This window comes from Lynx rufus, unplaced genomic scaffold, assembly GCF_022079265.1.
Source record: "Lynx rufus isolate CCGP_SWC_20201006 ecotype Redwood Valley unplaced genomic scaffold, mLynRuf1.p SCAF_2, whole genome shotgun sequence".
NCBI lineage: Eukaryota > Metazoa > Chordata > Mammalia > Carnivora > Felidae > Lynx > Lynx rufus.
In genome coordinates, this window is record NW_025814834.1 from 190,601,355 (window position 1) to 190,626,103 (window position 24,749).

Here is a 24,749-nt window from a genome sequence, read left to right on the forward strand (position 1 = left end):
TTGTAGAGGTATCTGTTAGAAGCGGTATGTTTTGTTTTGAACTGGAAGTCAGGAGACTTTCACTCTGAGTACAGATAATCTTGAAGTAACCTCACAGCTTCAAGCCCGGTTGGCCTGTCCGCATCTCCAGTGTTTAAGAGTTTAGGCTTAGGAGTGAGGCAGAATTAGGTGGTATATCCCACAACTACTAGTAACACACTCAGTACCTTTTAAAAGGAGAGGGTTGGGTTACACAAACTCTCAAGCCTTCATTTTACCCCAGAACTTCACCTTTCTTTCATTTTGGTATGTTTGTCCTGATGACTTACGCTGTAACATTTTTTTCTTTAATAGAAGCTACTGACATCCTGGAACTAGGTAAGATTTCTTTCTTGTATTTCTGTTAAATATAGGTAATAACCAAACCAGAGATTAGAGTGTGACTAGGAACAGAATGCCGTGTTGTCTGTCCCATGGCCCCGTGTGTCCTGTGCTCGTCTGCCTCAGCAGCCCGTATAGCCAGTCCTGTCAGCTGTCCGGCCCAGCCATCCTTATCAGGAGGTGCAGACCAAGCCAACGGGGGGGGGGGGGGGGGGGGGGAGTTAATTACACAGAGTACAAGGAGGAACAGGGGCTGATCCAAACTGGAAGCTACTCTTAATTCAGTGAATCCAGAACAAAAACAAACCCCCACTCTCCATCAGTCAGAATTTGGTGGGATTTCCCCAAAAGAAATTATTCATGAGATGTAGCAAACTGAAATTAAACCTAAAGATTTTGTAAAATCTTTAACTAAATGCAATCTGAAATATTAACGATTCAAATAACAAGAGTCAGACTGCTAACTGCGTTCGGTTTTCATCCCTACAGAGTGTTATGTACCTCAGGACTAGGATTTGAGAAGTAATGCTAATGTTAATATTTCTTAATCAGCCTTCAGGGTTTCTACATAAACGTCAGTCTTAACTTCTTAGTTCTTTAAAATCTTTCTATATGTTACACAAATATTGATATCCTAATGGCTTTATCAGTTTTTGTTCAAATGTTTTTATGTATTATGTTCTGTGACTTCATGTGTTCACCTCTGTTATTATCACTGTTTTTGCTCCCTCTTGCCTTTTCTTCCCAAAACATTACTTTTACTGCCCACTGACAAAGAAGGTAACGTAGAAGAGTAGAATGCTAGACTAGGAGTCAGAGCTCCTGGGTTCTTTGAAAGCCAGCCGGGCTTAAAAACTTTGTGATGCTGATCCTCAGTTTTCTGGCTTGGAAAATGGGGATAATTATCCCATTCTGCCTACTTCACAAGGTTGTTAAGAAGATTACAAGAGCTAATGGATGTGAAAACATCTTAAAACCTCTCAAATACTTTTCAACTTTTGAGGATTGTTATTTTCATTCTGTTGCGGGACCATCCTCATACATTATTCTAAGTCAAATCTTGGAACGTTCTTTGAAGTGGAGTGTTCTCTGAATGTGAGCTGAAGAAGTGAAGGAATTGAAATGATGGAGGTAAAGGGCCTAGCACTTAATAAACAATAAATGATAGTCCCTTTTTAATGACTTAAAACTTACCTCAAGCTTCCTAAGGCACTAGCATATGATAGAAAAATCATGGACGTATGAATCAGACAGGCCTTGGTTCAAATTTCTGTTGCCCACTCACCAATTTAGTGATTTTGGGAAAGTTACTTAATCTTTCGAGTCTATTTCCTCATCTTTAAAATGGGAATAAAATCTACTTTTCAAGTTATGAAGAATTTGGGAGATATTGAACATGGTGTAGGCAGACAGAAGATACTCTGTGAGAGCTGTTGCTGGTTTTGGTTTTGTTGCTAATATGAATGATAACAATTACATATAGTTCAGTAACAAGTTAAGGTATGTTGTGAACAGTCCCTTTTGTTGATAGGGAATTGGAAAAAGTGGATACTCAGTTTAACACAAAGTATGTACAAGAAGTGTTGTTAAATTTTGGAAGTATATTTTTCCTGTGTGAGGAGTAAAGGCTGTGATAACATAGCACCAGCATAGCCAGGCACAGCCTCTGATGAGTTAATCCTGCATATTTCATTTTGCCCATCAAGCATAGAGAGCAGCCCCAAATATCAAATTGAAATGAAATTCAGGGGGTGCCTGGGTGGCTCAGTTGGTTAAGTGTCCAACTTCCAACTTCAGCTCAGGTCATGATCTCACGGTGCCTGGGTTCGAGCCCTGTGTTGGGATCTGTGCTGACAGCTCAAAGCCTGGAGTCTGCTTCGGATTCTGTCTCCCTGTCTGTCTGCCCCTCCCCTGCTTGCTCTCTGTGTCTCTCTCTCTAAATGAATAAACAAAAAAAAATTTTTTTTTAAAGAAATGAGATTCAGTAGATTTTTAGAATCTGAGTTTGGAAGAGGCTTTAAAATAATCTAACTTGGCCCAGCATTTCAAAATTCGACGTTTTGAATGTCTTATAAAATGCCTTGTCTTGAACTTTTCAACGTTGCTGGGGACTTACAGCCACCTCAGGAACTCACTCCATAGTCAGACAGTTTTATTTATTGGGCCAAAATCTGTTTCTTTGTCAATTCTATCAGTCATACTTTGAACTTTTAGGGCAATATGGAATAATTTAGCCAGTTTTTCACTGACCAGCTTCCAGTTATTAGAACGCAGCTATAGGGACTGCCTGCTCACTGCCACTCTTACCGTCCTAGTTGAAGCACTATGATCTCATATAGATTATTAGAATAGCTTCCTAACTAGTCTTCCTGCCTCCAGCCCTGCACTCCTCCAGCCCATCCTTCACACTACACACAGAATGACTCCTGCCCCAGAGCCTTTAGTGCTTCTTTTTCTCATTAATGTGGTTGAGGAGGCTCTCTGATACCTGCACACTCTTTTATCTAAAACCTCCTTTCTAAACTACCTTTTGTTTGTGTTTAACTCTACCCGGTAGCCATACCAAAATATTCCATTTTTAGAAGTGGTTTTTCTTACTTCTGGGCCTTTATACATGTTTTTCTTTCAGTCTGAAACAAAAGATTCTAAAAACAAAGAATTGTCTCTCTTCTTGACTGACTTCCTGCTTATCCTTTTACACCTTAACTTAGAAGCGTAGAGGTGACTTCCCCTGGGAATCCTTCCGCAAGCCCTCCTATGGCAGCCTCCTTGGCCAAGCATAGCACTTACCACACTTTATGTAGTTGGCTGTCTAGCCTCTGGCCTTACTAAATAAAGCTCCATGAGGGCAAGAACAGTATTTGATCACGGTTGTTTCTCCGGCACCTGGCACAATGCTTTGATACACACGATAAATACTTGTTGGATTGGTGGATGGATGGCAAATTGGCTCTAAGACTTGGCTTTCTTCTTCAAGCTGAGTGTCAGTGTTCCTTCAGCCACTCCTCAGGTGACATGGTTTTGTGTCCCCTTGCCACTTAGGCCACCATTTAGACTTTGGTTTGTTCTATCTCAACATCTAACTCCCAGAACTAAATTTGAAGACCACCGGTGTGATTGTACTGGTCCAGAAAAGAGAAGCACTGGTGCTCACTCCCTTCTTCTTTTCACCCCTCACTTTTCATTCACTACACTTCTGTGGAGCCTGAGTTCGGTTTCAGGCACTGTGGTAAACGGTGAAGATTAAAAATAATAATAAGAAAGATACCTGCTGTCTGTAAATAGCTTGCATAAATAATGATGATGATATGATGTGAAGATATGAAAATAAAGGTATGAACAGGATGTTATAGGAGCTGGGAAATGGTGGGATTTGTTCTGAGAAATTGGAAGAGTCAGAAATCCTTTTTTTTTTTTTTTTTTGACTTGGTGTTTTATCTTTAGATGATTCATTAAAAAATATCAAGCTACTGATCTGAAAGGCCCATGGACAATATTTTGAGAATGAGCCACTGTGTATCTCATAAACTTAAGCTTTGTACATTTTCTGATAACAGGGTTTTATTAGCACTGGATATGCCACAACTTATTAATCATTTGAAAGTGCCAAGAAAACATGGTTGAGGGTATGCCTTATGAAAAATTAAAATTGGTTAAATTGGTTTTGAAATTACATGAAACAAAATGCTCCTCGTCTTGGAATAGACTGACTGATGAGGGGAACAGAAGGCAGAGTCCAGAGATAGGTTTAAATGTATATAAGAAATTAACATGTGATCACAGTGACATTTCCAATCAGGGGGGAGAAGGTGATTTATTCAAAAATGGTGGTGAGCACATTTATTGAATAAAAGGTGAGAAGGAAAGCTTTATTTTTGCCTTATTTGTCTCACAGAATAAATTCGAAATAGATCATTTAAATGTAAAAAAAATAATTAAACCTGAGAAATACTAGAAGAACACATGGGTTAATATCTCTTGTAATACTGAAGAAAGCATGACATGAAAGCCAGGAAGTCATAAAAGACAAAATAGAGGAATTTAAGGGCAAATCCTAGCAGACTGAGACAAATGTCTACAACATATATGACAGGCAAAGGACTAACATCCTTAATCTACATAGAACTCTTAGAATCTGAGAAAACAAAAGAATACCTCAGTGAAAAATGACAAAAATAAAATACAAATGGACTAATAAGCCTAAAAATATCTTCAACTTTATTAGTCATCAAAGAATTGCATATAAAAGTATAATAGTCTTTTGCTTTTTCACTTGTAAGATTTAACAAAAGTATAGAGATTGTTAAAGCAGTTTTAGCAAGGACATAAGAAACATATTCTCATGCACTGTTGGTGGGAATTATATTATATCAGAATATAAAGTATGCCTGTTCTTTGTCCATTCATCCCACTCTTAGGAATTTGCCCTAAAGTGATCATCTTAAAAGTGTTAAGGGGCGCCTGGGTGGCGCAGTCGGTTAAGCGTCCGACTTCAGCCAGGTCACGATCTCGCGGTCCGTGAGTTCGAGCCCCGCGTCAGGCTCTGGGCGGATGGCTCGGAGCCTGGAGCCTGTTTCCGATTCTGTGTCTCCCTCTCTCTCTGCCCCTCCCCCGTGCATGCTCTGTCTCTCTCTGTCCCAAAAATAAATAAAAACGTTGAAAAAAAAATTAAAAAAAAAAAAAAGTGTTAAAAGATATGTGCACAAAGATACTCATCAAAAATTAGAAAACACTTACGTGACCACCAAGAGTATTTAACAAATACTGTTGTTAATGTATATAAATTATGGCACATATAAACAACGGAACAGTTTTCAGACAGGAATCTTGGAGTCGAGTTTCTGATCTAAAGACTGTGATTGTCTGTATCTCTCTTAGGAATTTGGGTTCCATACTTCAGGTGGAATGAAATAGAGTTCTTGTAGAGAAGTGCTGTCAGAATAGTAGCCACCACGAATGGAGGTGCCTCATGTAGCTGGGTCAGATTAGCAGCATTGACATTTAATGATATATATAATCTCTCTCATATATTATGTCCAGGACCAATGGGTAGAAGTTAGAAGGAGTCAGACTTTGGCCGACTATGTAGTTCAAAGTCTATCTGTCTGTACTATTGAATAATAACTGAATAAGAAGTTTCTCATTGTTGCAAGTGTTCAAGCAGGGGCTGGAGGGAGCTTCAGGTCTCAACTTTTATATCACCCCATCAAGATGCCTTTCTTGACCATCCTGCCTGAAATAGCACACACATACCCTCGGCACTCTTTCCCTCTTACTTTGCTTTATTTTTTCTTTATTTGAAAAAGGCCAGGAATTGCATATTATCTGGTGTTTCTTGTTGCCCTCTGCACCATCCGACATATATTTATGTTTGTTTATTGTTTTTCTTTCCCCTTAGAAAGTAAGCTCCATATCAGCACTTTGCTATTTCATTCTTTGCTCTAGATCACCAGTGCCTAGAACTAGGGTTGGTATATGGCAGTGTGCAGTAAGTATTTGTTGAATGAATGAGTATTAGAGAAAGGAATTCATGCAATCAACTTCGTGGATCTCTTCTGCTTTACATTATTAGGAACTTTTAATTTTTTAAAGCTACTTCTATGTAGTGTGTAGCTCTCTTCAGGGCAGGGATTTTATTTTCTAATAATAAGTGTAACTATAAAGTGGTATGCATTAGAGTTTATAAAATACTTTCATAAGCATTATTCAGTAATATAAATGAGATGACTGTAAAGTCTCAGCTCAAGTGTTTCCTCCATAGAGTATCTGTCCATAACTTTGCTATCTAAGATAGTTCCCAGCCTCTATCACATTATTTTGTTTCCTTCAAATGCTTACCACTCATTACCTTATTTATTTGGTTATGTGTTAATTGTGCCTCATGATGCACCAGAATGTAAATTCCATGAGGGCAGGGACCTCCTGCCTTATCCCAGCACTGAGAATACTGCCTGGCACATAGAGGAATACTCAAACATCAGTTGAATAAAGAATTGAAATCATTCTGTAAAGTATAAAACATTATATTTATAAAGCATTACATTATAATGTTAATCTTCACAGTAATCCTTGATCCCAGTAACAAATTAGATTTTCCTGTTCTGCATCCTCAAGGCAACCTGTACTACCTCATTAACTTACATTTATCATAATTGTACCAGTTTATTTGTGTTATTATTAATGTCTCTACTTAATATTTCTAAACTGCAAGCTCCATGTATTTAGGAATCATGTATATCATATTCCTCTTATATTTAACTCAGTGCTTTTGTACTTGGAAGGAGTTTAATAAATATTTACTGAATGAATGAGTGGGTGTACAGTCTTGCATGATAGACATTATCTCTGTCTTTCAGATGAATAAACTGATACTTAGAAGGATTAAGTAACTTATCTAAGATAATTAGAGAAATAAGACTTTATCCAGCATCTTCTGACTCTCAATATTACATTCTTTTAACTCCACCAATAATTTCTAGACACAGATGTGAATCAGAATTACTTAGGGAGCCTTTGAAAATACAGATTTTCAGACCACACTCAAAGCCTGCTGAATGAGAACCTCTGAGGATGGGGCCCAGAATGCTATTTAAAGAAACGAGAAAAATTCTTTAGGAGATTCTGATGATAAGTAACATTTGGGAATCAGTGCTATATGTCAGGGCAAACTACTGTTTGGGGGCAAATCCAGCCCACTGCCTATTTCTGTAAATAAAGTTTTAGTGGAACACAGCCATGTTCATTTATGTGCGTATTGTCTGTGGCGGGTTTCAGGCTACAGTGCAGAGTTGAGTATTTGTGACAGAGACTGGATGACCCACAAACCATAACATTTTACTGTCTGGTCCTTTACAGAGAGTTTGCCAACCCCTCCCTGATGTATACCTTGCTGCCTATCCCGTTTTTGTATGTGTGGTTATTTCAGTTGCTTGGAGATACAGTAGATACGACATTTGGCTCCGTTATGGGCATTACAGTAGGTGCTCAAACATTCTTCCTGAGTCCATAAAAATTAACGCAATTTACCTGAAATTATGAGACTAAGTCTCAGATAGCCTAAGCAGTCAAATTTAAGAAAAATATTAATGTAGGTATGGTTCAATCCAGTCAACCCTCACAGTGGGTGGACTGCTTTTAAAAAAGAGATTCCAGGGCGCCTGGGTGGCACAGTCGGTTCAGTGTCTAACTTCAGCTTAGGTCATAATCTCTTGCTTCATGAGTTCAAGCCCCACATCAGGCTCTGTGCTGATAGCTCAAAACCTGGAGCCTGCTTCGAATTCTGTGTCTCCCTCTCTGTCTGCCCCTCCCCCACTCACATTCTGTCTCTCTCAAAAAGAAATTAAAAAAATTTTTTAATAAATAAATAAATAATAAAAAAATAAATAAAAAAGAGATTCCAGGGGTGCCTGGGTGGCTCAGTTGGTTAAGCGTCTGACTCTTTGTTTCAGAGGTCTCATGGTTTGTGAGTTTGAGCCCCACCTCTGGCTCTGTGCTGACAGTGTGGAGCCTGCTTGAGATTCTCTCTCTCTCTCTCTCTCTCTCTCTCTCTGCCCCTCACCCTTCACTCTCTCTGTCTCTCAAAAATGAACTGAAATGAACTGTCTCTCAAAAATGAAATAAACTGAAATGTTTTTTTAAAAGACATTCCTGGGGCGCCTGGGTGGTTCAGCTGGTTAAGCATCCGACTTCGGCTCAGGTCATGATCTTCATAGTCTGTGAGTTCGAGCCCTGCATCAGGCTTTGTGCTGACAGCTCAGAGCTTGGAGCCCATTTCGGATTCTGTGTGTCTCTCTCTCTGCCCCTCCCCTGCTCAAGTTCTGTGTCTCTCTCCTTCAGAAATAAACATTAAAAAAAAAAAGAGAGAGAGAGAGAGGAGATTCCTTTTCATTCAGTTGGCAATAGGGTGTTCTCTAAATGGAGAAAGATGTGAGGTTGCTTGCCTATGTAATAGGGATTGATTACCATAATTGATGTGTAATAGAGAACTGTAATTAATGCCCCAGTTATTTTGGTACCCCTGATGCTGCCATAATTTTTAAAACCAAAGTCTCTTGGATGCTTGTGGTCAAAACGCAAGCTACTACAAGCAATTACCCAGACTGAGCAAACCTCTAGACCTGTGCTGTCTGATACAGTAGCTGTTAACCACATGTAGGAATTTATATTTAAATAAAATTAATTAAATTAAACTAATTAAAATTTAAATTCTTCTCTCACGCATTTCAAGTGTTCCATGGTTACATGTGACTAGCGACTTTTTTTTTTTTTAACGTTTATTTATTTTTGAGACAGAGACAGAGCATGAACGGGGGAGGGTCAGAGAGAGAGAGAGAAGGAGACACAGAATCCGAAACAGGCTCCAGGCTCTGAGCTGTCAGCACAGAGCCCGACGTGGGGCTCGAACTCAAAAACCGTGAGATCATGACCTGAGCCAAAGTCGGAGGCTTAACCGACTGAGCCACCCAGGCGCCCCTGGCTAGCGGCTTTCTTATTGGACACCACAGGCAGAAAACATTTCTGTCATTACAGAAAGTTTTAGTGGACAGTGCTGTTATAGATGCTGGAGTACAAAAGTTGCAGTTCACTCAAATCCAAGACTTGCTATTTGACTTAATTCTTTATTTGTAAGAATGGAATGGTAATTTTAATGCTTTTTTTTTCTAACAGCAAATAGTGGTGAAATGTATTCATTCCTTGCTTTAGGGACATCTCCGCTAAGAGCTGAGTCTTTATTCTGATAAGCTCTTAAATCTTGATTCCAGGTAATATCCATCTCATCTACCCTGTGGACTCTGTATTCAAGATAATTAATCATTGGCTAGTTCGTGGAGTGGTTCAGAACAGACTGTGATTTCTGGCCAAATCTATTTGGCTTGCTTAAGGATGGTGGGGAAGGGACAAGTTTTAAAACAGAAACTATAAAGTCAATAGAGTATAAAGCCTTGGCATCATCTTTGAAGTGATTTAGATTTTATCATTCAGTAAATCATTTTTATTCCCAGCATCTAGTGCTTTTTGCATGGTCCAAAAGGGCCCTGTGCTGCTCCACTGCAGAGGAAACTTCAAGAAATGCTGGTTTGCTACAGTGTTTTAGCTTGTGAGAGTCTCTGGGACCTTCCCTGCACCATCATGGGGTCACCTCTAGGTGGGTATTAGGGGGAGATTGGTAATTGATTTAACCTTTAATAAAGAACTTAGTCCTCTTTTGTGGTTTAATAACATATATATGTAATAGTTTGTTCCTTAAAATGTTTTCTCTGACCCTAGCAGCGTCACCTTGAAGACTGTTTCTCTAGCACAGTGTTGCTCTAAAGGCTACTTCAAGAGGCTACAAGATCCTGTAGGCCCCCTAACTCATTCATAGTTACTATCATAAGAAATGCTACCAAGGACCTACTTTTCTGTAAATTACCAGATCTTTGTCATTTTGCACCTCAAGCAGTGCAGCTGGAATGGGAGTGGGTTCGGGGTGGGTGAGAGAGAGTGAGAATTCAAGTATAATCTCACTCATTCTGGTTTTTCCTACCATCAAATCATCTTACTGTATGTCTGTCCTTCATTCTTTCTGAGCTGAGATGGTGGGATCCGACCATATTGAGTGTTAAAAGCTATTATTTGATGGCATTAAGGTACCTCTTCAGGAGTCAGGTTGTTCAGAAGGAATCTCCTCAGCCATTTTCTATGTCTTCTATTCTGTTTTCCAAGAGCTTCCTGGACACTTCTGTGAGATACTGGTACATGTTGCTCTGGCATTTTGGATCACTTTAGGGACTAACATGTAAAACGTAGTAAGGTCATCTTTAGACCATAATTTTAATACATTGATCTAAAATGATCCACTCAGGTCACATAGATTTCTACCCATAATACTCTCTTGAGCCCAAACAGGGAAAAATAAGTTTTTTCTTATGCTCAGAACGAGTCAAAAAATGGCCTAATGTTTAGTGTAGATTGCATCCTGAAAGCACTTTTTAGGAAGTTGACTGTGATAGAGATTTCTATTTCCTTTTCAGGTCATTTTACCTGGGACAAATACCTAAAAGAAACATGTTCAGTCCCAGCGCCTGTCCATTGCTTCAAGCAGGTAATTGATTCTCAACATCTTTAGTAGGTGGGAGGCAAGTAGGTTTGTTCTGATCCTTAGATAAGCAAAACATGAGGTAGGAGCCCTTGGACTTCTCACCTGAAGGCCCCAGAGTAAACTTCTATGGGAAGAATACAGCTCAAGGCTCAAAACTCATGAATTTTGGTAGGACACCTTCCTTCCAACATCATCCCAAGTGACACCTTTTCCTTTCTTCGCCTCCTTGAGGATATGTTTTGTTACTGAGAATAGTAGCTGGTTGTTTTTTGTTTTTTGTTTTTTAAAATAGTTCTTAATTCAGACAGAGAGGAGACAGTTATATCCCTTAGACAGTTCTTGAAAGTGGGTCAGTATTGATTTCTCTATACACAGCACCCCTGCCACATTTTCATAAGAATGCTGGCACTGAGTTCCATTGGAGAGTATGTTAGGACCTTATTAGAGGTCATTCAGAGCTTCCCACATAGGATTAAGTGTTGCACGCAATGCACAGATAATGTTGACTATATCAGCACATGATAGGCTGGTAAGCAAAGAAGTGTACTGCTGCCAAACAGAGCTAAACATCAGGAAATTATGTATACTTCCCTCCCTTTATTCTTCAGTGTTTATTTCCTCAAATTGTCAACATTTCACTTTGAATTTTGTCTGTGCTCTAAATAAAAATACAAATCCAGGACTTTTGCTCATTTGAAATAATAGGGACTAACTCCATACTCTCACCTGAAATAATAATAAAAGGACAGAGTATATTATATTAAACAGTGGTTTTCAAGTTACTGAAGATCAGGCAGCCAAGCACAGTGATCTCCGAGAGATGAAAAACAATGAGTTGAGCCTCTTGTGATTTCCCAGCTTACTCCCTTAAGAGAGTTTTGAGACCATGGCCCAGAGAAGGGGAGCCTAGGGTAGAACCCAGCAGAATCCCTAATTTGAATGGTTGGAGCTAAGAGGGGAAACCAAGGTGGCTAGAATTTGTAGGACAGAATGCCTATGAGGAGAGAGCTGCACAGAAAGAAAACCACAGGGATCTGCAGAGAGCCCTCTTCAAGTATTCAGCAAAGTGCTGTTGTTGTTCCATGTATGCATATGAGGAAACGACCTAAAGCCAAGAGAAAAACCATCAGATCTGTAGAAGGAACAGAATCTAACACTCCCACAGGGCTGGAAATAATGCCTAATTCCACCAGTTAGACTGGAAAATCTCATAATTCATGTGGCATAAGGTGGAAAACTTGGGAAGATCTTAGTAGCGGGGAATAATTAGCCTTAGAATGAGCACTTCTCTGGACCTGCCTAACACATCATAAAAGCAAGACTCAAAATGATCAAACTGTTTGCAGGTAATTTAAGTGCATCTAAGAACAAAGCACAAAAGAAGATGTGATATATGTTACATATATTGTAATGTAATATATATAAAAGGGACTGTTGGCGTTCAAAAAGAATAAAATCTTGCCATTTGCAACAACATGGATGGAACTAGGATGTGTTATGCTAAGCAAAATAAGTCAGTAACAGAAAATAAATATTACAGGATTTCATTCATATGTGGAATTTAAGAAACCGAATAGGTGAACACGGGAAGGGAAGGAAAAATAAGATAAAAACAGGAAGGCAAATCATAAGAGACTCTTAAATACAGAGAACAAACTGAGGGTTGCTGGAGGGGTGTTGGGTAGGGGGATGGGCTAAATGCGTGGTGGGCACTAAGGAGGGCACTTGTTGGGATGAGCACTGGGTGTTACATGTAAGTGATGAATCACTAAATTTGGTTCCTGAAACCATTGTTACACTGTATATTAACTAGCTTGGATATAAATTTTAAAAAAGAAAAAGAAATTAAAAAAAGAAACACAGCTGTCACTAAAAAATCATAAAAATGTATATTAAAAGAAGAACAAAGCATAATAAGGGAATGCAAAAACATCCAGCAGCCAACAGCTAAAAGTCAAAATGTCTGACATCCAGTGAAAGATTACCAAGAATGAGAAGAGGCAGGAAAACATAATCATCATGAGCAGAATAATCAACCAATTGAAATAGACTCAAAACCTATATAGGTCTTAGAATAGCAAACAGAAACATTAAAACAGTTATTTTAATTGTATTCCATGTGTTTGAAAGTTAAACAGAGACATAGAAGATATAAAAAAAAAAGACTCATATTGAACTACTATGTGCGAAATGAAAAATACACTGGATGAGATTAATGACAGAAGAAAAGACCGGTAAACTTGAAGACATAGCAGTAGAAACTATCATGAAACACAATGAGAGAAAAGAATGCTCAAAAGATGAAAAAGATTATCAGTGAGCCAAAGGATAACTTCAGTTTCCATGGGGTAACTTCGTAGACCATGTAATTAGAGTGCCCAAAGGAGAATAGAGATGAGGGACAGAAAAAGTACTTGAAGATACAATGGCTAAAAATTTTCCAAAATTGAGGAAAACTGTAAATCCACAGATTAAAGAAACTCTGTGAATCCCCTTCTCCCCCACAAATCAACGACAAGAAGAAAACTACATTAACACAGAATCATAAATGCTCAAAGCTAGTGATAAAGAACATCTCAAAAGCAGCCAGAGAAGAAAGACACCTTATATACAGGGAAACTAAGATAAGAATGACATTATATGTTCTTGTCAGAAACAATGCAAACAAGAAAGTTGAGTAACATGTTTAAAGTACCAAAAGCAAAACCTGTCAATCTAGCATTCTATACCCAGAAAAAGATCTTCCAAAAACAAAAGGCAAAATATATTTTCAGACATACAAAAACCAAAAGAATTAATCACCAGAAGACTCAATACAAGAAATGTTAAAGGAAGTGTGTCAGGCAAAAGGAAAATATTACCAGGTAGAATTACAGATCTATAAAAAGGAATGAAAATCCCTGGTAATTGTAATTAGAAGGGTGGGGCGCCTGGGTGGCTCAGTCAATTGAGCGTCCGACTTCGGCTCAGGTCATCATCTCGTGGTTTGTGAGTTCGAGTGCCATGTCAGGCTCTGTGCTGACAGCTCAGACCCTGGAGCCTGCTTTGGATTCTGTGTCTCCTTCTCTCCCTTCCCATCCTCTGCTTGTGCTCTCTGTCTCTCATAAATAAATAAATAAATGTGAAAAAAAATAAAAAAATTGTAATTACAAGGGTAAATACATAAGATGTAAATACATAAGGGTAATAACATATGTTTTTTTCTTATTTAAATCTCTACAAAGGGTAATTATGTAAACAGTAATAATCATATTGCATTATTGAGGTGATAACAGATGTATAAATAAAATGTATAACAAAAGCATAAATGCCCAGTAGAGGAGAAATCTTAAATATACTACTGTAAGATTCTTTTACATGAAGTAGTATACTTGAAGATAGACTGATGAGGTAAACATGTTTACTATAAAGACCAAAACAACTACTAAAATAATAGAAAATAAATAGCAGATGGTAGACTTAAATCCAACCATATGAGTAATCAAATTAATTATAAATGGTCTAAATGCCTCAGTTAAAAGGTTGAGATTGTCACATTGAAAAAAAAAAAAACAAAAAACAGACCCAATTGTATACTGCTTGCAAGAAATTATACTTTAAATATAAAGACATAAACAGGTTAAAAGTAAAGGGATGGAAAATGATGTACTCTGCTGACATTAGCCATAATAAAACTAAAATGACTATGTTAATATCAAAATATATCTCAGAGTAAAGAATACTACCAGGGATTTAAAAAAAAAAAAAAGGCAATTTCATCATGAAAGGGGTCAGACATTTTTATGTGAAGCAAATAGAAATGTAAGGAGAAATGAATAAATCTAAATTTATTTGTAGTTGGGAGTTCTAATACTCCCCTCTATGATTAAAGAACAAGTAGTAAGAAATCAGCAAGTGAATAGTAGACATTGGCAACACTGTCAGTGTTTGTCAGTTGGACCTAATTGACAGGTATAGAGCATCCCCAGCAACAGTAGAGTGTACATTCTTTTCAAGTGCACACAGACAGTTTACCAAGTTAGGCCATATTCTGGACCATAAAATAAGTTTTGGTAAATTTAAAAGGCTGTAATATAAAGTACACTAAGTTAAATAAAAAATTAATAGCAGAAAATCTCTAAATATTTGGAAACTAAGTAACACATTTCTAAATACCCCCTTGGGTATGGAGAAATTAAAAGGGACATTAACAAATATTTTCAACTAGGGGAGCCTGGGTGACCCAGTTGATTAAGCATCCCGCTCTTGATTTTGGCTCAGGTCATGATCTCATGGGTTGTGAGATTGAGCCCAGCATTTGGGCTCTGCACTGACAGCATGGAACCTGCTTGGATTTCTCTTCTCTCTGCCCCTCCTCCATTTGTGCTCTCTTTCCCAAAATAAATAAATAAACTTTAAACAATATTTTCAACTAAATGGAAGTGAAAATAGAACATTTCAGAGTTGTGGATTGCTGCTAAAGCAGTCCTTACAAGGAGCTTATAGTACTAAACACCAATACTAGAAAAGAAGAAAAGTTTCATTTAGTGACTTCAGCTTCCATTTTAAATAACTAGGGGGACAAAAAGAGCAAATTATCCCCAAAGTAAGCAGAGAAAAGGAAATAATAAAAATCAGAGCATACACCAATGATATAAAAAAAAAAACCAAAAAACATGAAAATCATTGAAGCCAAAAGCTGAGTCTTTGCAAAGATCAATAGAAATGATGAACTTCTAGCCAGATTAATCAAGAAGAAAAGATGACACAGATTACTAATAGCGGAACTGGAAGGAGTAACATCACTGTTGATTCTACAAATATTAAAAAGATAATAAAAGAATATTACGAACAAATTTATGCCTTTAAGTTTGATAACTTAGTTGCAATGGATAATTTTCATGAATAACACATGTTACCAAAGTTCACTTAAAGAAAATCTGAACAGCACTATTTCTGTTACAGAAGCTGAATTTGTAGTTAAGAAATTTCACACAAAGAAAACTTCAGGCCCAGATGACTTCACTGGTGAATTTTTCCAAACATTTAAGGAGAAAGTAACACAAATTCTACACAGACTCTTCCAGAAAGTTTAAGAAAAGTGAATACATTCCAGATCATTCTTTGAATCAAATATTACTCTGATAATCAAAATCAGGTAAAGATACTGAAAGAAAAAACTATAAAGCAACATCCCACATAAAGATAGGTGTAAAAAATCTAAAGGAAATTCTAGGAAATTGATTTTAACAACATATAATAGTAATTCATCATGACTAGGTGGAGCTTAATTCCAAGAATTTTAGGTTGATTAAACATTCAAAAATCAATGTTTCACCATGTGAACATACTAATGAAGAAAAAGTATGATCATCTCAATAGATGCACAAAAAGCATTGACCAAATCCAATGTCCGTTACAAATCAAGACTCTCACAACAAGAAATAGAAGGGAATTTCTTAAATCCTAAAAGGCATCTATGAAAAACTTATAGTTATCATACTTAATGGTAAAAGTTTAAACGTTTTCCCCTTAACATCAAGAATAAGACAAGGATGTCTGCTTTTACCACTTCCATTCAACATTGTACTACCAATGTGACCAGGCCAAAACAAAAAAACAAAACAAAGGATGGAAAGGAGAAAGGGAGGGAGCGAGGGAGGAAGGAAAGGGATTCAGATTGAAAGAGTAAAGCAACCACTAAAGAAAATATGTGGGTAGCAAATAAGTACATGAATTGATGGTTAACATTTTTATTAGGGAAATACAAAGCAAAATCATAATGAGCTATCTCTATACATTTATTTATACATTTATTTAAATGTCTCTGATAGAAAGGACTGACCATACCTAATAGTGGCAAGGATGTGGAGTAAATGGAACTTTCATAAACTACTGGTGAAAACATACTTTAAAATATAGTCTGGCAGAGCACCTGGGTGGCTTAGTTAGGTAAGCGTCCGACTTTGGCTTAGGTCATGATCTCACAGCTCGTCAGTTCGAGCTCCAAGTCGCTTTGGTGCTGACAGCTCAGAGCCTAGAGCCTAGATTCTGTGCCTCCCTCTCTCTCTGCCCCTGCTCGTGCTCAACTCTCTGTCCCTCTCTCTCAAAAACAAATAAACATTTTTAAAAAGTTTTTTACGATACAGTTTCGCAAAAACAAACTGCAACAACAGACTACTGAGGCAAAAAAAAAAAAAATCACTAAATTAGGAATTGAATAATACATCTTTAACCTGAAAAAAAAAATGTTTATACCTCAGTAACATGGTTAAAAGTAACTTAATAGAAGACATAATGGAAGAGAAACTCTCATTTACAATAGCAGAAAAAAAATTAGGAATAAACTGACAAACATGAAAAACTTACATAAAGAAATCATAAAGCAGATTTTGTCAAAGTTAAGGACATCTGCCCTTCAAAAGACACTGGTAAAAGAAGGAAATATAAGCCATAGTCTTGGAAAACATTGGCAAATCACATAGCTGACAGCAGTGCTCTCCTAATTAATCTAACAATTTGATGTAATTCCTATCAAAATCCCAGGTACCTATGTTGCAGAAATTGACAAGTTGATTCTAAAATCCATAAAGAAACACAAGAGAACCAAAATAGCCAAAACAATGTTGGAAAAGAAGAACAAAGGTAGAGAACTCACATTTCCTGATTTCAAAACTTACTATGAAGCTACAATACTCAAGACATTGTGGTACTGGCATAAAGATAGACTTATAGGTCAGTGGATTAGACTTGAGAGTCTGGAAATAAACTCATACATTTATGCTTAATTGATTTTGGACAAAGTTAAGTGGGATTTTTAATAACTAGTGCGGGGAGAATTGGATATGCACGTACAAAAGGATGTAGTTGCACCCTACCTCCATACCATATACAAAAATTAAGTTCAAGTAGCTGATAGTCCTAAATGTAAGAGCTAAAACTATAGAACTCTTAGAAGAAAACATAGGAGTAAATCTTCATGCCCTTGGATTAGGCAATGGTTTTTTAGATATGGCACCAAAAGCACAAGCCACAAAAGAAAAACTAGATCGATTAGACTTCATAAAAATTAAAAACTTTTGTGCTTCCAAGAACACTATCAAGAAAGTGAAAAGATGATCCACAAAGTGGGAGAAAATGTTCACAAATCATGTATCTGATAAGGAACTTGTATCTAGAATATATGAAGAACCAAAATTTTTTAATTTTTTCTTTTACATTTATTCATTTTTGAGAGAGAGAGAGAAGAAGCGGGAGAGGGGCCAAGAGAGAGGGAGACACAGAATCCGAAGCAGGATCCAGGCTCTGAGCTGTCAGCACAGAGCCAGACATGGGTCTCAAAATCACAAACCGCGAGATCATGACCTGGTCAAAGTCAGATGCTTAACTGACTGAGCCACCCAGGTGCCCCTGAAGAACCTAATTTTTAAATTAATAAGACAACCTAAGTTTTAAATGGGCAAAGACAACCTAAGTTTTAAATGGGCAAAAAATTTCAATAGATATTTCTCCAAATATACACAACTGGCCAGTAAGCACATAACAGATGCTTAATATCATTAATCTTGAGGGAAATGCAAATGAAAAGTGCTGTGAGATACCACTTCATATCTACTAGGATAGTTGAAATTAAAAAGACAGACCATGGGGCGCCTGGGGGCTCAGTTGGTTGAGCGTCTGACTTCGGCTCAGGTCATGATCTTGCTGTTCGTGAGTTCGAGCCCCTAATCAGGCTCTGGGCAGATGACTCGAAGCCTGAAGCCTGCCTTAGATTCTGTGTTGCCCTCTCTCTCTGCCCCTCCCTGGCTCTCACTCTGTCTCTCTCTCAGAAATAAATAAACATTAATAAATAAGTTAAATAAATGATAAAAAGGCAGACAGTAACAAGGATGGTGAGGATATGAAGAAATTGGAACCTTCATACATTGCTGGTAAGATTGTAAAATGTTGTAATCACGTTAGAAAACAGTTTAGAAGCTACTCAAAATGTTAAACATAGAATTAGCACATGAACCAGGATTCCCACTCCTAGGTAAGGAAAACACATGACCACACAAAACTTATACACAAATGGTATCATTATACATAATAGCCAAAAAGAGAAAACTCAGTGTCCATCAATTGATGAATGGTTAAGCAAAATGTAGTATATTCACACAATGGAATATTACTCATCAGTGAGAATGAATGAAATACAACACACATTAACCTTGAAAACATTATGCTAAGTGAAGGAAGGAACCACTCACATACTGTATAATTCCATTTATATTAAACCTTTAATCCATAGAAACAGATTAATCGTTTCTAGGCTGGGCTGAGGGCTGAATGGGGAGAGACTGCTAATGGGTATGGGAATTCTTTTGGGGATGATGAAAATGTTCTAAATTTAAATCTAGTGATGTTTGCACAACTCTATGAATATACTAAAAAAACTACCAAGGTATATACTATAAAAAGGTAAATTTTCTGGTATGTGAGTTAAACAAATAAATACCTACCATATGATCCATCCATTTCACCTTTAGATATTTACCCAAGAGAAAAGAAAATATATTCCCATACAAAGGTTTATACGTGGGCATTCATTAACAATTTATTTGTAATCATCAAAAACTGGAAAAAACAAAAAACGGGATGCCTGGATGGCTCAGTCAGTTGAGCATCTGACTCTTGGTTTCAGCTCAGATCATGATCTCATGGTTTGTGGGATTGAGCCCTCCTTTAGGCTCTGCACTTGGAATTCTCTCTCTCCCACTTTCTCTCTCTGCCCTCCCCTGTGCTCGCTCTCTCTCTTTCTCTCTCAAACATTTAAAAAAACCTGGAAACACCCCAAATGTTTATCAACATGATTTACTACTCAGCAATAAAGAGAAATGAATTATTAATGCATTCAGCAATAGGATGACTATCAGAATAGTTATGCTGAGAGATACTATCTACTAATCTTATAGCCAGCATCATACTTAATGGTGAGAAACTAGAAGCTTTCCCACTAAGATCAGGAAAAGGCAAGATGTCTCCTCTCACCTCTTTTTTTCAGTATCATAGTGGAAGTTTTAGATACTGCAATAAGACAAGAAAAGGAAATAAAAGATACACAGCTTAGGAAGGAAAAAATAAAACTCTTTGTTTGCAGATGACATAATTGTCTTTGTAGAAAATCTGAATTGACAAAACAAAAACACCAACCTGGAATTAATAAGTAATTACAGCAAGGTTTCAGGATACAAGGTTAATAAAGTCAGTGACTTTCCTTTATACTGTAATAAACAAGTGGATTCTGAAATTAAAAATACAGTACCATTGAGGACCTCCAAAAATGAAGCACTTAAGTATAAATCTAACAATATATACAAGCTTTGTATGAGGAAAACTACAAAATCTGGTGAAACCAATGAACAACAAAAACAAAAAACGGAAAAATAGTCCATGTTCAAGAATAGGAAGATTCAATATTGTGAAGATGTCAGTTCTTCCCATCATGATCTATAGATTCAGTGCAAGCCTAATGAAAATTACAGCAAGTTATTTTGTGGAAAAATTGATTTTAGAGTTTACATGGAGAGGCGAAGATCTAGAATAGCCAACACAGTATTGAAGTAGAACAGGGTTGGGGGACTGACACCACCCGACTTCAAGGCTCACTATAAAGAAACAGGAATCAGGGGCGCCTGGGTGGCGCAGTCGGTTAAGCGTCCGACTTCAGCCAGGTCACGATCTCGCGGTCCGTGAGTTCGAGCCCCGCGTCAGGCTCTGGGCTGATGGCTCGGAGCCTGGAGCCTGTTTCCGATTCTGTGTCTCCCTCTCTCTCTGCCCCTCCCCCGTTCATGCTCTGTCTCTCTCTGTCCCAAAAATAAATAAAAAACGTTGAAAAAAAAATTTAAAAAAAAAAAATAAAGAAACAGGAATCAAGACAGTGTGCTGTTTGCAAAAGAAGAACCAGATGGATCTGTGGAACAGAACAGAGAGCCAAGGAATAGCCCCACGTAAGTATAGGCAACTGGTCTTTGACAAAGGAGCAAAGGCAATACCATGGACCTAAGATAGTTTTTTCAGCAAATAGTGCTTAACTGGACAGCCACATGCAAAAAAAAAAAAAGGAACCTAGACTGAAACCTTATATCCTTCACAAAAGTTAGTGCAAAACAGACCACAGACTAAATATATAACCCAAAACTATAAAACTAGAAGATAACCTAGGGGAAAAACAAGATGGCCTTGGGTGTGGCGATGACTTTTTGGATACGACACTAAAGACATGATCCATAAAAGAAATCATTGATAAGCTGGACTTCGTTAAAATTAAAACCTGCCTCCGTGAATGACACTGTCAAGAGAATAAGAGGACAAGCCACAGACTGGGAGAAAATATTTGGAAAAGGCATATCTGGTAAAGGAATGTTACCCAAAACCTGCAAAGAACACTTGAAGTGTCAAGAAATGAAACAACTTGATTTAAAAAATGGGCCAAAGATCTTAGACTTCTCACGAAAGAGGACATGCAGATGACAAAAAAAGCATGTGAAAAGATACTCCACATCATATGTCATCAGAGAAATACGAATTAACAGTAGTGGGATGCCACTACACACCTATTAGAATGGCCAAAATCCAGAAAACACTGATACCGACAAATGTGAGCAAGGATGTGGGCAACAGGAATTCGTTTATTGTGGTAACGCGAAATTGCATAACCATTTTTGTAAGATAGTGTGGTGATTTCTTATGAAACAAGACATACTCTTACTATGAGATCGAGCAACCATATTCTTTGGTATTTACTCAGATGACTTAAAAACTTACACCAGCAAAAAACCTGCACGTAGATGTTTGTTGCACTTTTATTCATAACTGCCAAAACTTGGAAGCAACCAAGATGCCCTTCAGTAGGTGAATGAAAAAAATGTGGTATAGCCAAACAACAGAATATAAGCCCTAAAAAGAAATGAGCTACCAAGCCATGAGCAGACATGGAGGAAACTTAAATGCCTATTACTGACGGAAAGAAGCCAGCCTGAAAAGGCTGCAAAACTATAGAGACCCTAAGAAGATCAGTGGCTGCCAGTGGGTGGGTGAGTGAGGGATGAATTGACAGAACACTGAGGATTTTTAAGACAGTTAAACTATTTTGTATGATCCTATAATGATAAACACACGCCATTATACATTTGACCAAACCCACAGAAGGTACAACACCAGGAGAGAACCCTAATGTGACGTGTGGACTTTGGATAATTATGATGTGTCAATATAAGTTCATCATTTGTAACAAATGTACCACTGTGGTGAGGGGTGTCAATAACAGGGGAGACTATGCATGTGTTGGGGCTGAGTATATATGGGAAATCTCTTTACCTTCCTGTCGGTTTTCTTCTGAACCTAAAACTGCTTTGAAAAAATAAAGTGTTTAAAAAAAATGGAGTATATATTTAAAAAAATTAATTTTTATTTTTATATATTGTCAAATTGGTTTCCATACAACACCCAGTGCTCACCCCAACAGGTGCCCTCCTCGATGCCCATCACCCAATTTCCCCTCTCCCCCAACCCCCATCAACCCTCAGTTTGTTCTCAGTATTTAAGAGTCTCTTATGGTTTGCCTCCTTCCCTCTCTGTAACTTTTTTTTCCCCCTTCCCCTCCCCCTTGGTCTTCTGTTAAGTTTCTCAGGATCCACATAGGAGTGAAAACATAAGATATCTGTCTTTCTCTGCCTGACTTATTTTACTTAGCATAACACCCTCCAGTTCCATCCACGTTGCTACAAACGGCCAGATTTCATTCTAAAAAAATTTTTTTTTAAAAATGAGTTATTGATACATTCAACAATAGGGATGAATATCAGAATAATTATGCTGGGTGAAAGAAGCTAGACAAACACAAACAGAGTTTATTCTGATTCCACTTAAGAGGAAGAAATGCAAACCAGTCAATCTACAGTGAGAGAAAGTAACCAATGTTTGCCTGGGGACAGGGGTCTGGGAAGGGCCAGAAAGAAGAATTATAAAGGGACATGAAAAAACTTGGGAGTGTGTCCATGTTCATTATCTTGATTATGATGATGGTTTCAAGGTGTATGTGATATATATGGTGTCATGGGTGTATACGTATGTCAAGATTTAACAAAGTGTATAGTTTATGGTATGTCGATTATAACTTAAAATTGTTTTTAAAACTGTGAATTGATTTCTAAGTTAATGTCAAAATGAGAAAAATAGTCTTTGGGCCTGTGTGATGAATACACAAACCTGCATACTGAAACGCTCCATGAAGAGACATTAAGGATGTGCAAGTTTAATAGGATGATTTCTGAGAAGAAAATGTTATGAACACCTGGAGAGTTAGGATGTTAGAGAAGACAGGATGAAGAAGCATTTAAGTCAGGACCATTTGAGACACTGCTGTGCTTTTCTTACTGGTGTGAGTCAATATTTGATGCTTTTGTGGAAAGTAAATTTTTTCCCCTTCATCTTACCTTCCAGTGTTTCTTTTACATGAAATCCTTCCTAAGTATCAGGGAATAGTTCAAGGTGCTTGTCCTGGGCCCCACTGTAACCAATTTCAGTACAAAGCATTAAATTTTCAGTCTCTATCTCTTAACGTCTTTACTGAAAATGCCTTATACTCTTAGTCTGCCTAATCCCCATGGCTTGTTTTTCTCAGTCCTACACACCTCCAAGCAACGAGTTCAAGATCAGCATGAAATTGGAAGCGCAGGACCCCAGGAATACCACATCCACGTGTATTGCGACAGTAGTTGGACTGACAGGTGCCCGGCTCCGCCTTCGCCTTGATGGCAGTGACAACAAGAATGACTTCTGGCGGCTGGTTGACTCATCTGAAATCCAGCCTATTGGGAACTGTGAGAAGAATGGGGGTATGCTGCAGCCCCCTCTGGGTGAGTAACTAGACCCAAGCCTTCCTTAGCCAATTAGTTATCTTCCCAGAATGCTACATCCTGTTACAGGAAAGCCTAGGGTCCCCTGCCTATTCTTCTCTTTCATATGGCCAAAAGAAAAGGCCTACCAAAATGAAATGTGCTATAAAATATGGACATGTCCATCTCTACATTAACTTATGATATCCAAGCTTATTTCTTAAGCTCTCCTTTTTCTAACTCGAAACCACACCTTTCATCAGTTCCCAGTTACCCTGAGAGAGTGGAAGGAGGTTTTACCATTTAGCCTGCCTCAAAAAACCATAAAGGATTTTACCAAATCCTACAAGGATAACCAGAGGTGAGAGAAAAATCTTTCAGTAACAAGATGACCGATACAGAGGTTCCTTATCTCCTTTTCCTTAAATTCTCATTTGGTCCTTGTAATTTTCTCACTTTGAATCAGTTGTTAAGTAAAATGTGTTATTTTACTTAAACTAATAACCCCACTAGAATTTTCTTCTCAAGGTCAGATTTATCTTTTTGTTTTTTCCCCTCAGTATAAGTGACTCAGCCCATCTCATCAATTACTATCAGTCACTATTGCAATGAGTCTCAACAGAGAATAGAGAGAGATGGGTTATGAGCTGTGGGCTATGTTCCCCTCAGGGGGTTGTGCTAAATTAATTGAGCATTAGAGGACAGATGACATTTGCAGGAAATCCCCAGGTGGTTACTGAATTATCCCCCATTTAAAAAATTTATTTGTAATAAAATTCCAAACACAGAGAAGTCACAAGAATAGCACAGTGAATGTCCATGTACTCTTTATCCTTGGTAATTATCAACACATAATTGATCATGTTTTATTTGTATCTGCACATATTTCCTGCCCCCTCCTGCCCTGTTGCCCCAACATAGTATCATTCTGTCATTAAATATTTGGTATCTATGTCTCGTAGATAATATTTTTAAAACAATCATAATAACATTATCATGTGTTTATAAACTAACGATAATTCCTTAATACCAACTAATATTTACTCAGTGTTTAAATTTTCCCTGTTGTCTGTCTGTCTGTCTCCTCTCTCTTTCTCTTTATTAGTTCCTTTGAATCAGGATTCAAATAAGATGCACATATTGCACTTGGTTGACATGTCCTTTAAGTCTCTTTTAATCTATGGGTTCTCTTTCTCTCTTATTTTTTTCTTGCAATTTATTTGTTGAAAAATCTAAGTAATTTGTCTTTAATTATCTCCCACAATTAGATTTTGCTGATTGTATCTCTATGGTAACATTTGACACATTTGCATGTTCTCTCTTTTCTAGAAATTGTCAGCTAGATCTTGAGGCTTGATCAGGTTCAGGTTCAATTTTTTCATAAGAACATTTCACAGGTAGTGGTGTTTACTTCTGTTGGGAAGGATATATATATATATGGTCTCATTTCT

At 37.6% G+C, this 24,749-nt stretch overlaps 1 protein-coding gene across 12 annotated transcripts in view; it reads left to right on the forward strand.

The window, feature by feature from the left end:
• The window catches only part of SCMH1 (Scm polycomb group protein homolog 1), a 186,641-nt gene that overhangs the window by 56,437 nt on the left and 105,455 nt on the right, over positions 1 to 24,749 (forward strand). For 6 of the 12 annotated variants that reach the window (XM_047082518.1, XM_047082524.1, XM_047082528.1 and 3 more), the window contains exons 4-6: positions 334 to 357; positions 10,374 to 10,444; positions 23,085 to 23,319. In XM_047082518.1, the coding sequence (XP_046938474.1) occupies positions 334 to 357; positions 10,374 to 10,444; positions 23,085 to 23,319 (330 nt within the window). Of the gene's footprint in view, positions 1 to 333; positions 358 to 9,362; positions 9,506 to 10,373; positions 10,445 to 23,084; positions 23,324 to 24,749 lie in introns of those variants that run through there. The other 6 variants (XM_047082522.1, XM_047082525.1, XM_047082523.1 and 3 more) reach the window with 5 other exon arrangements.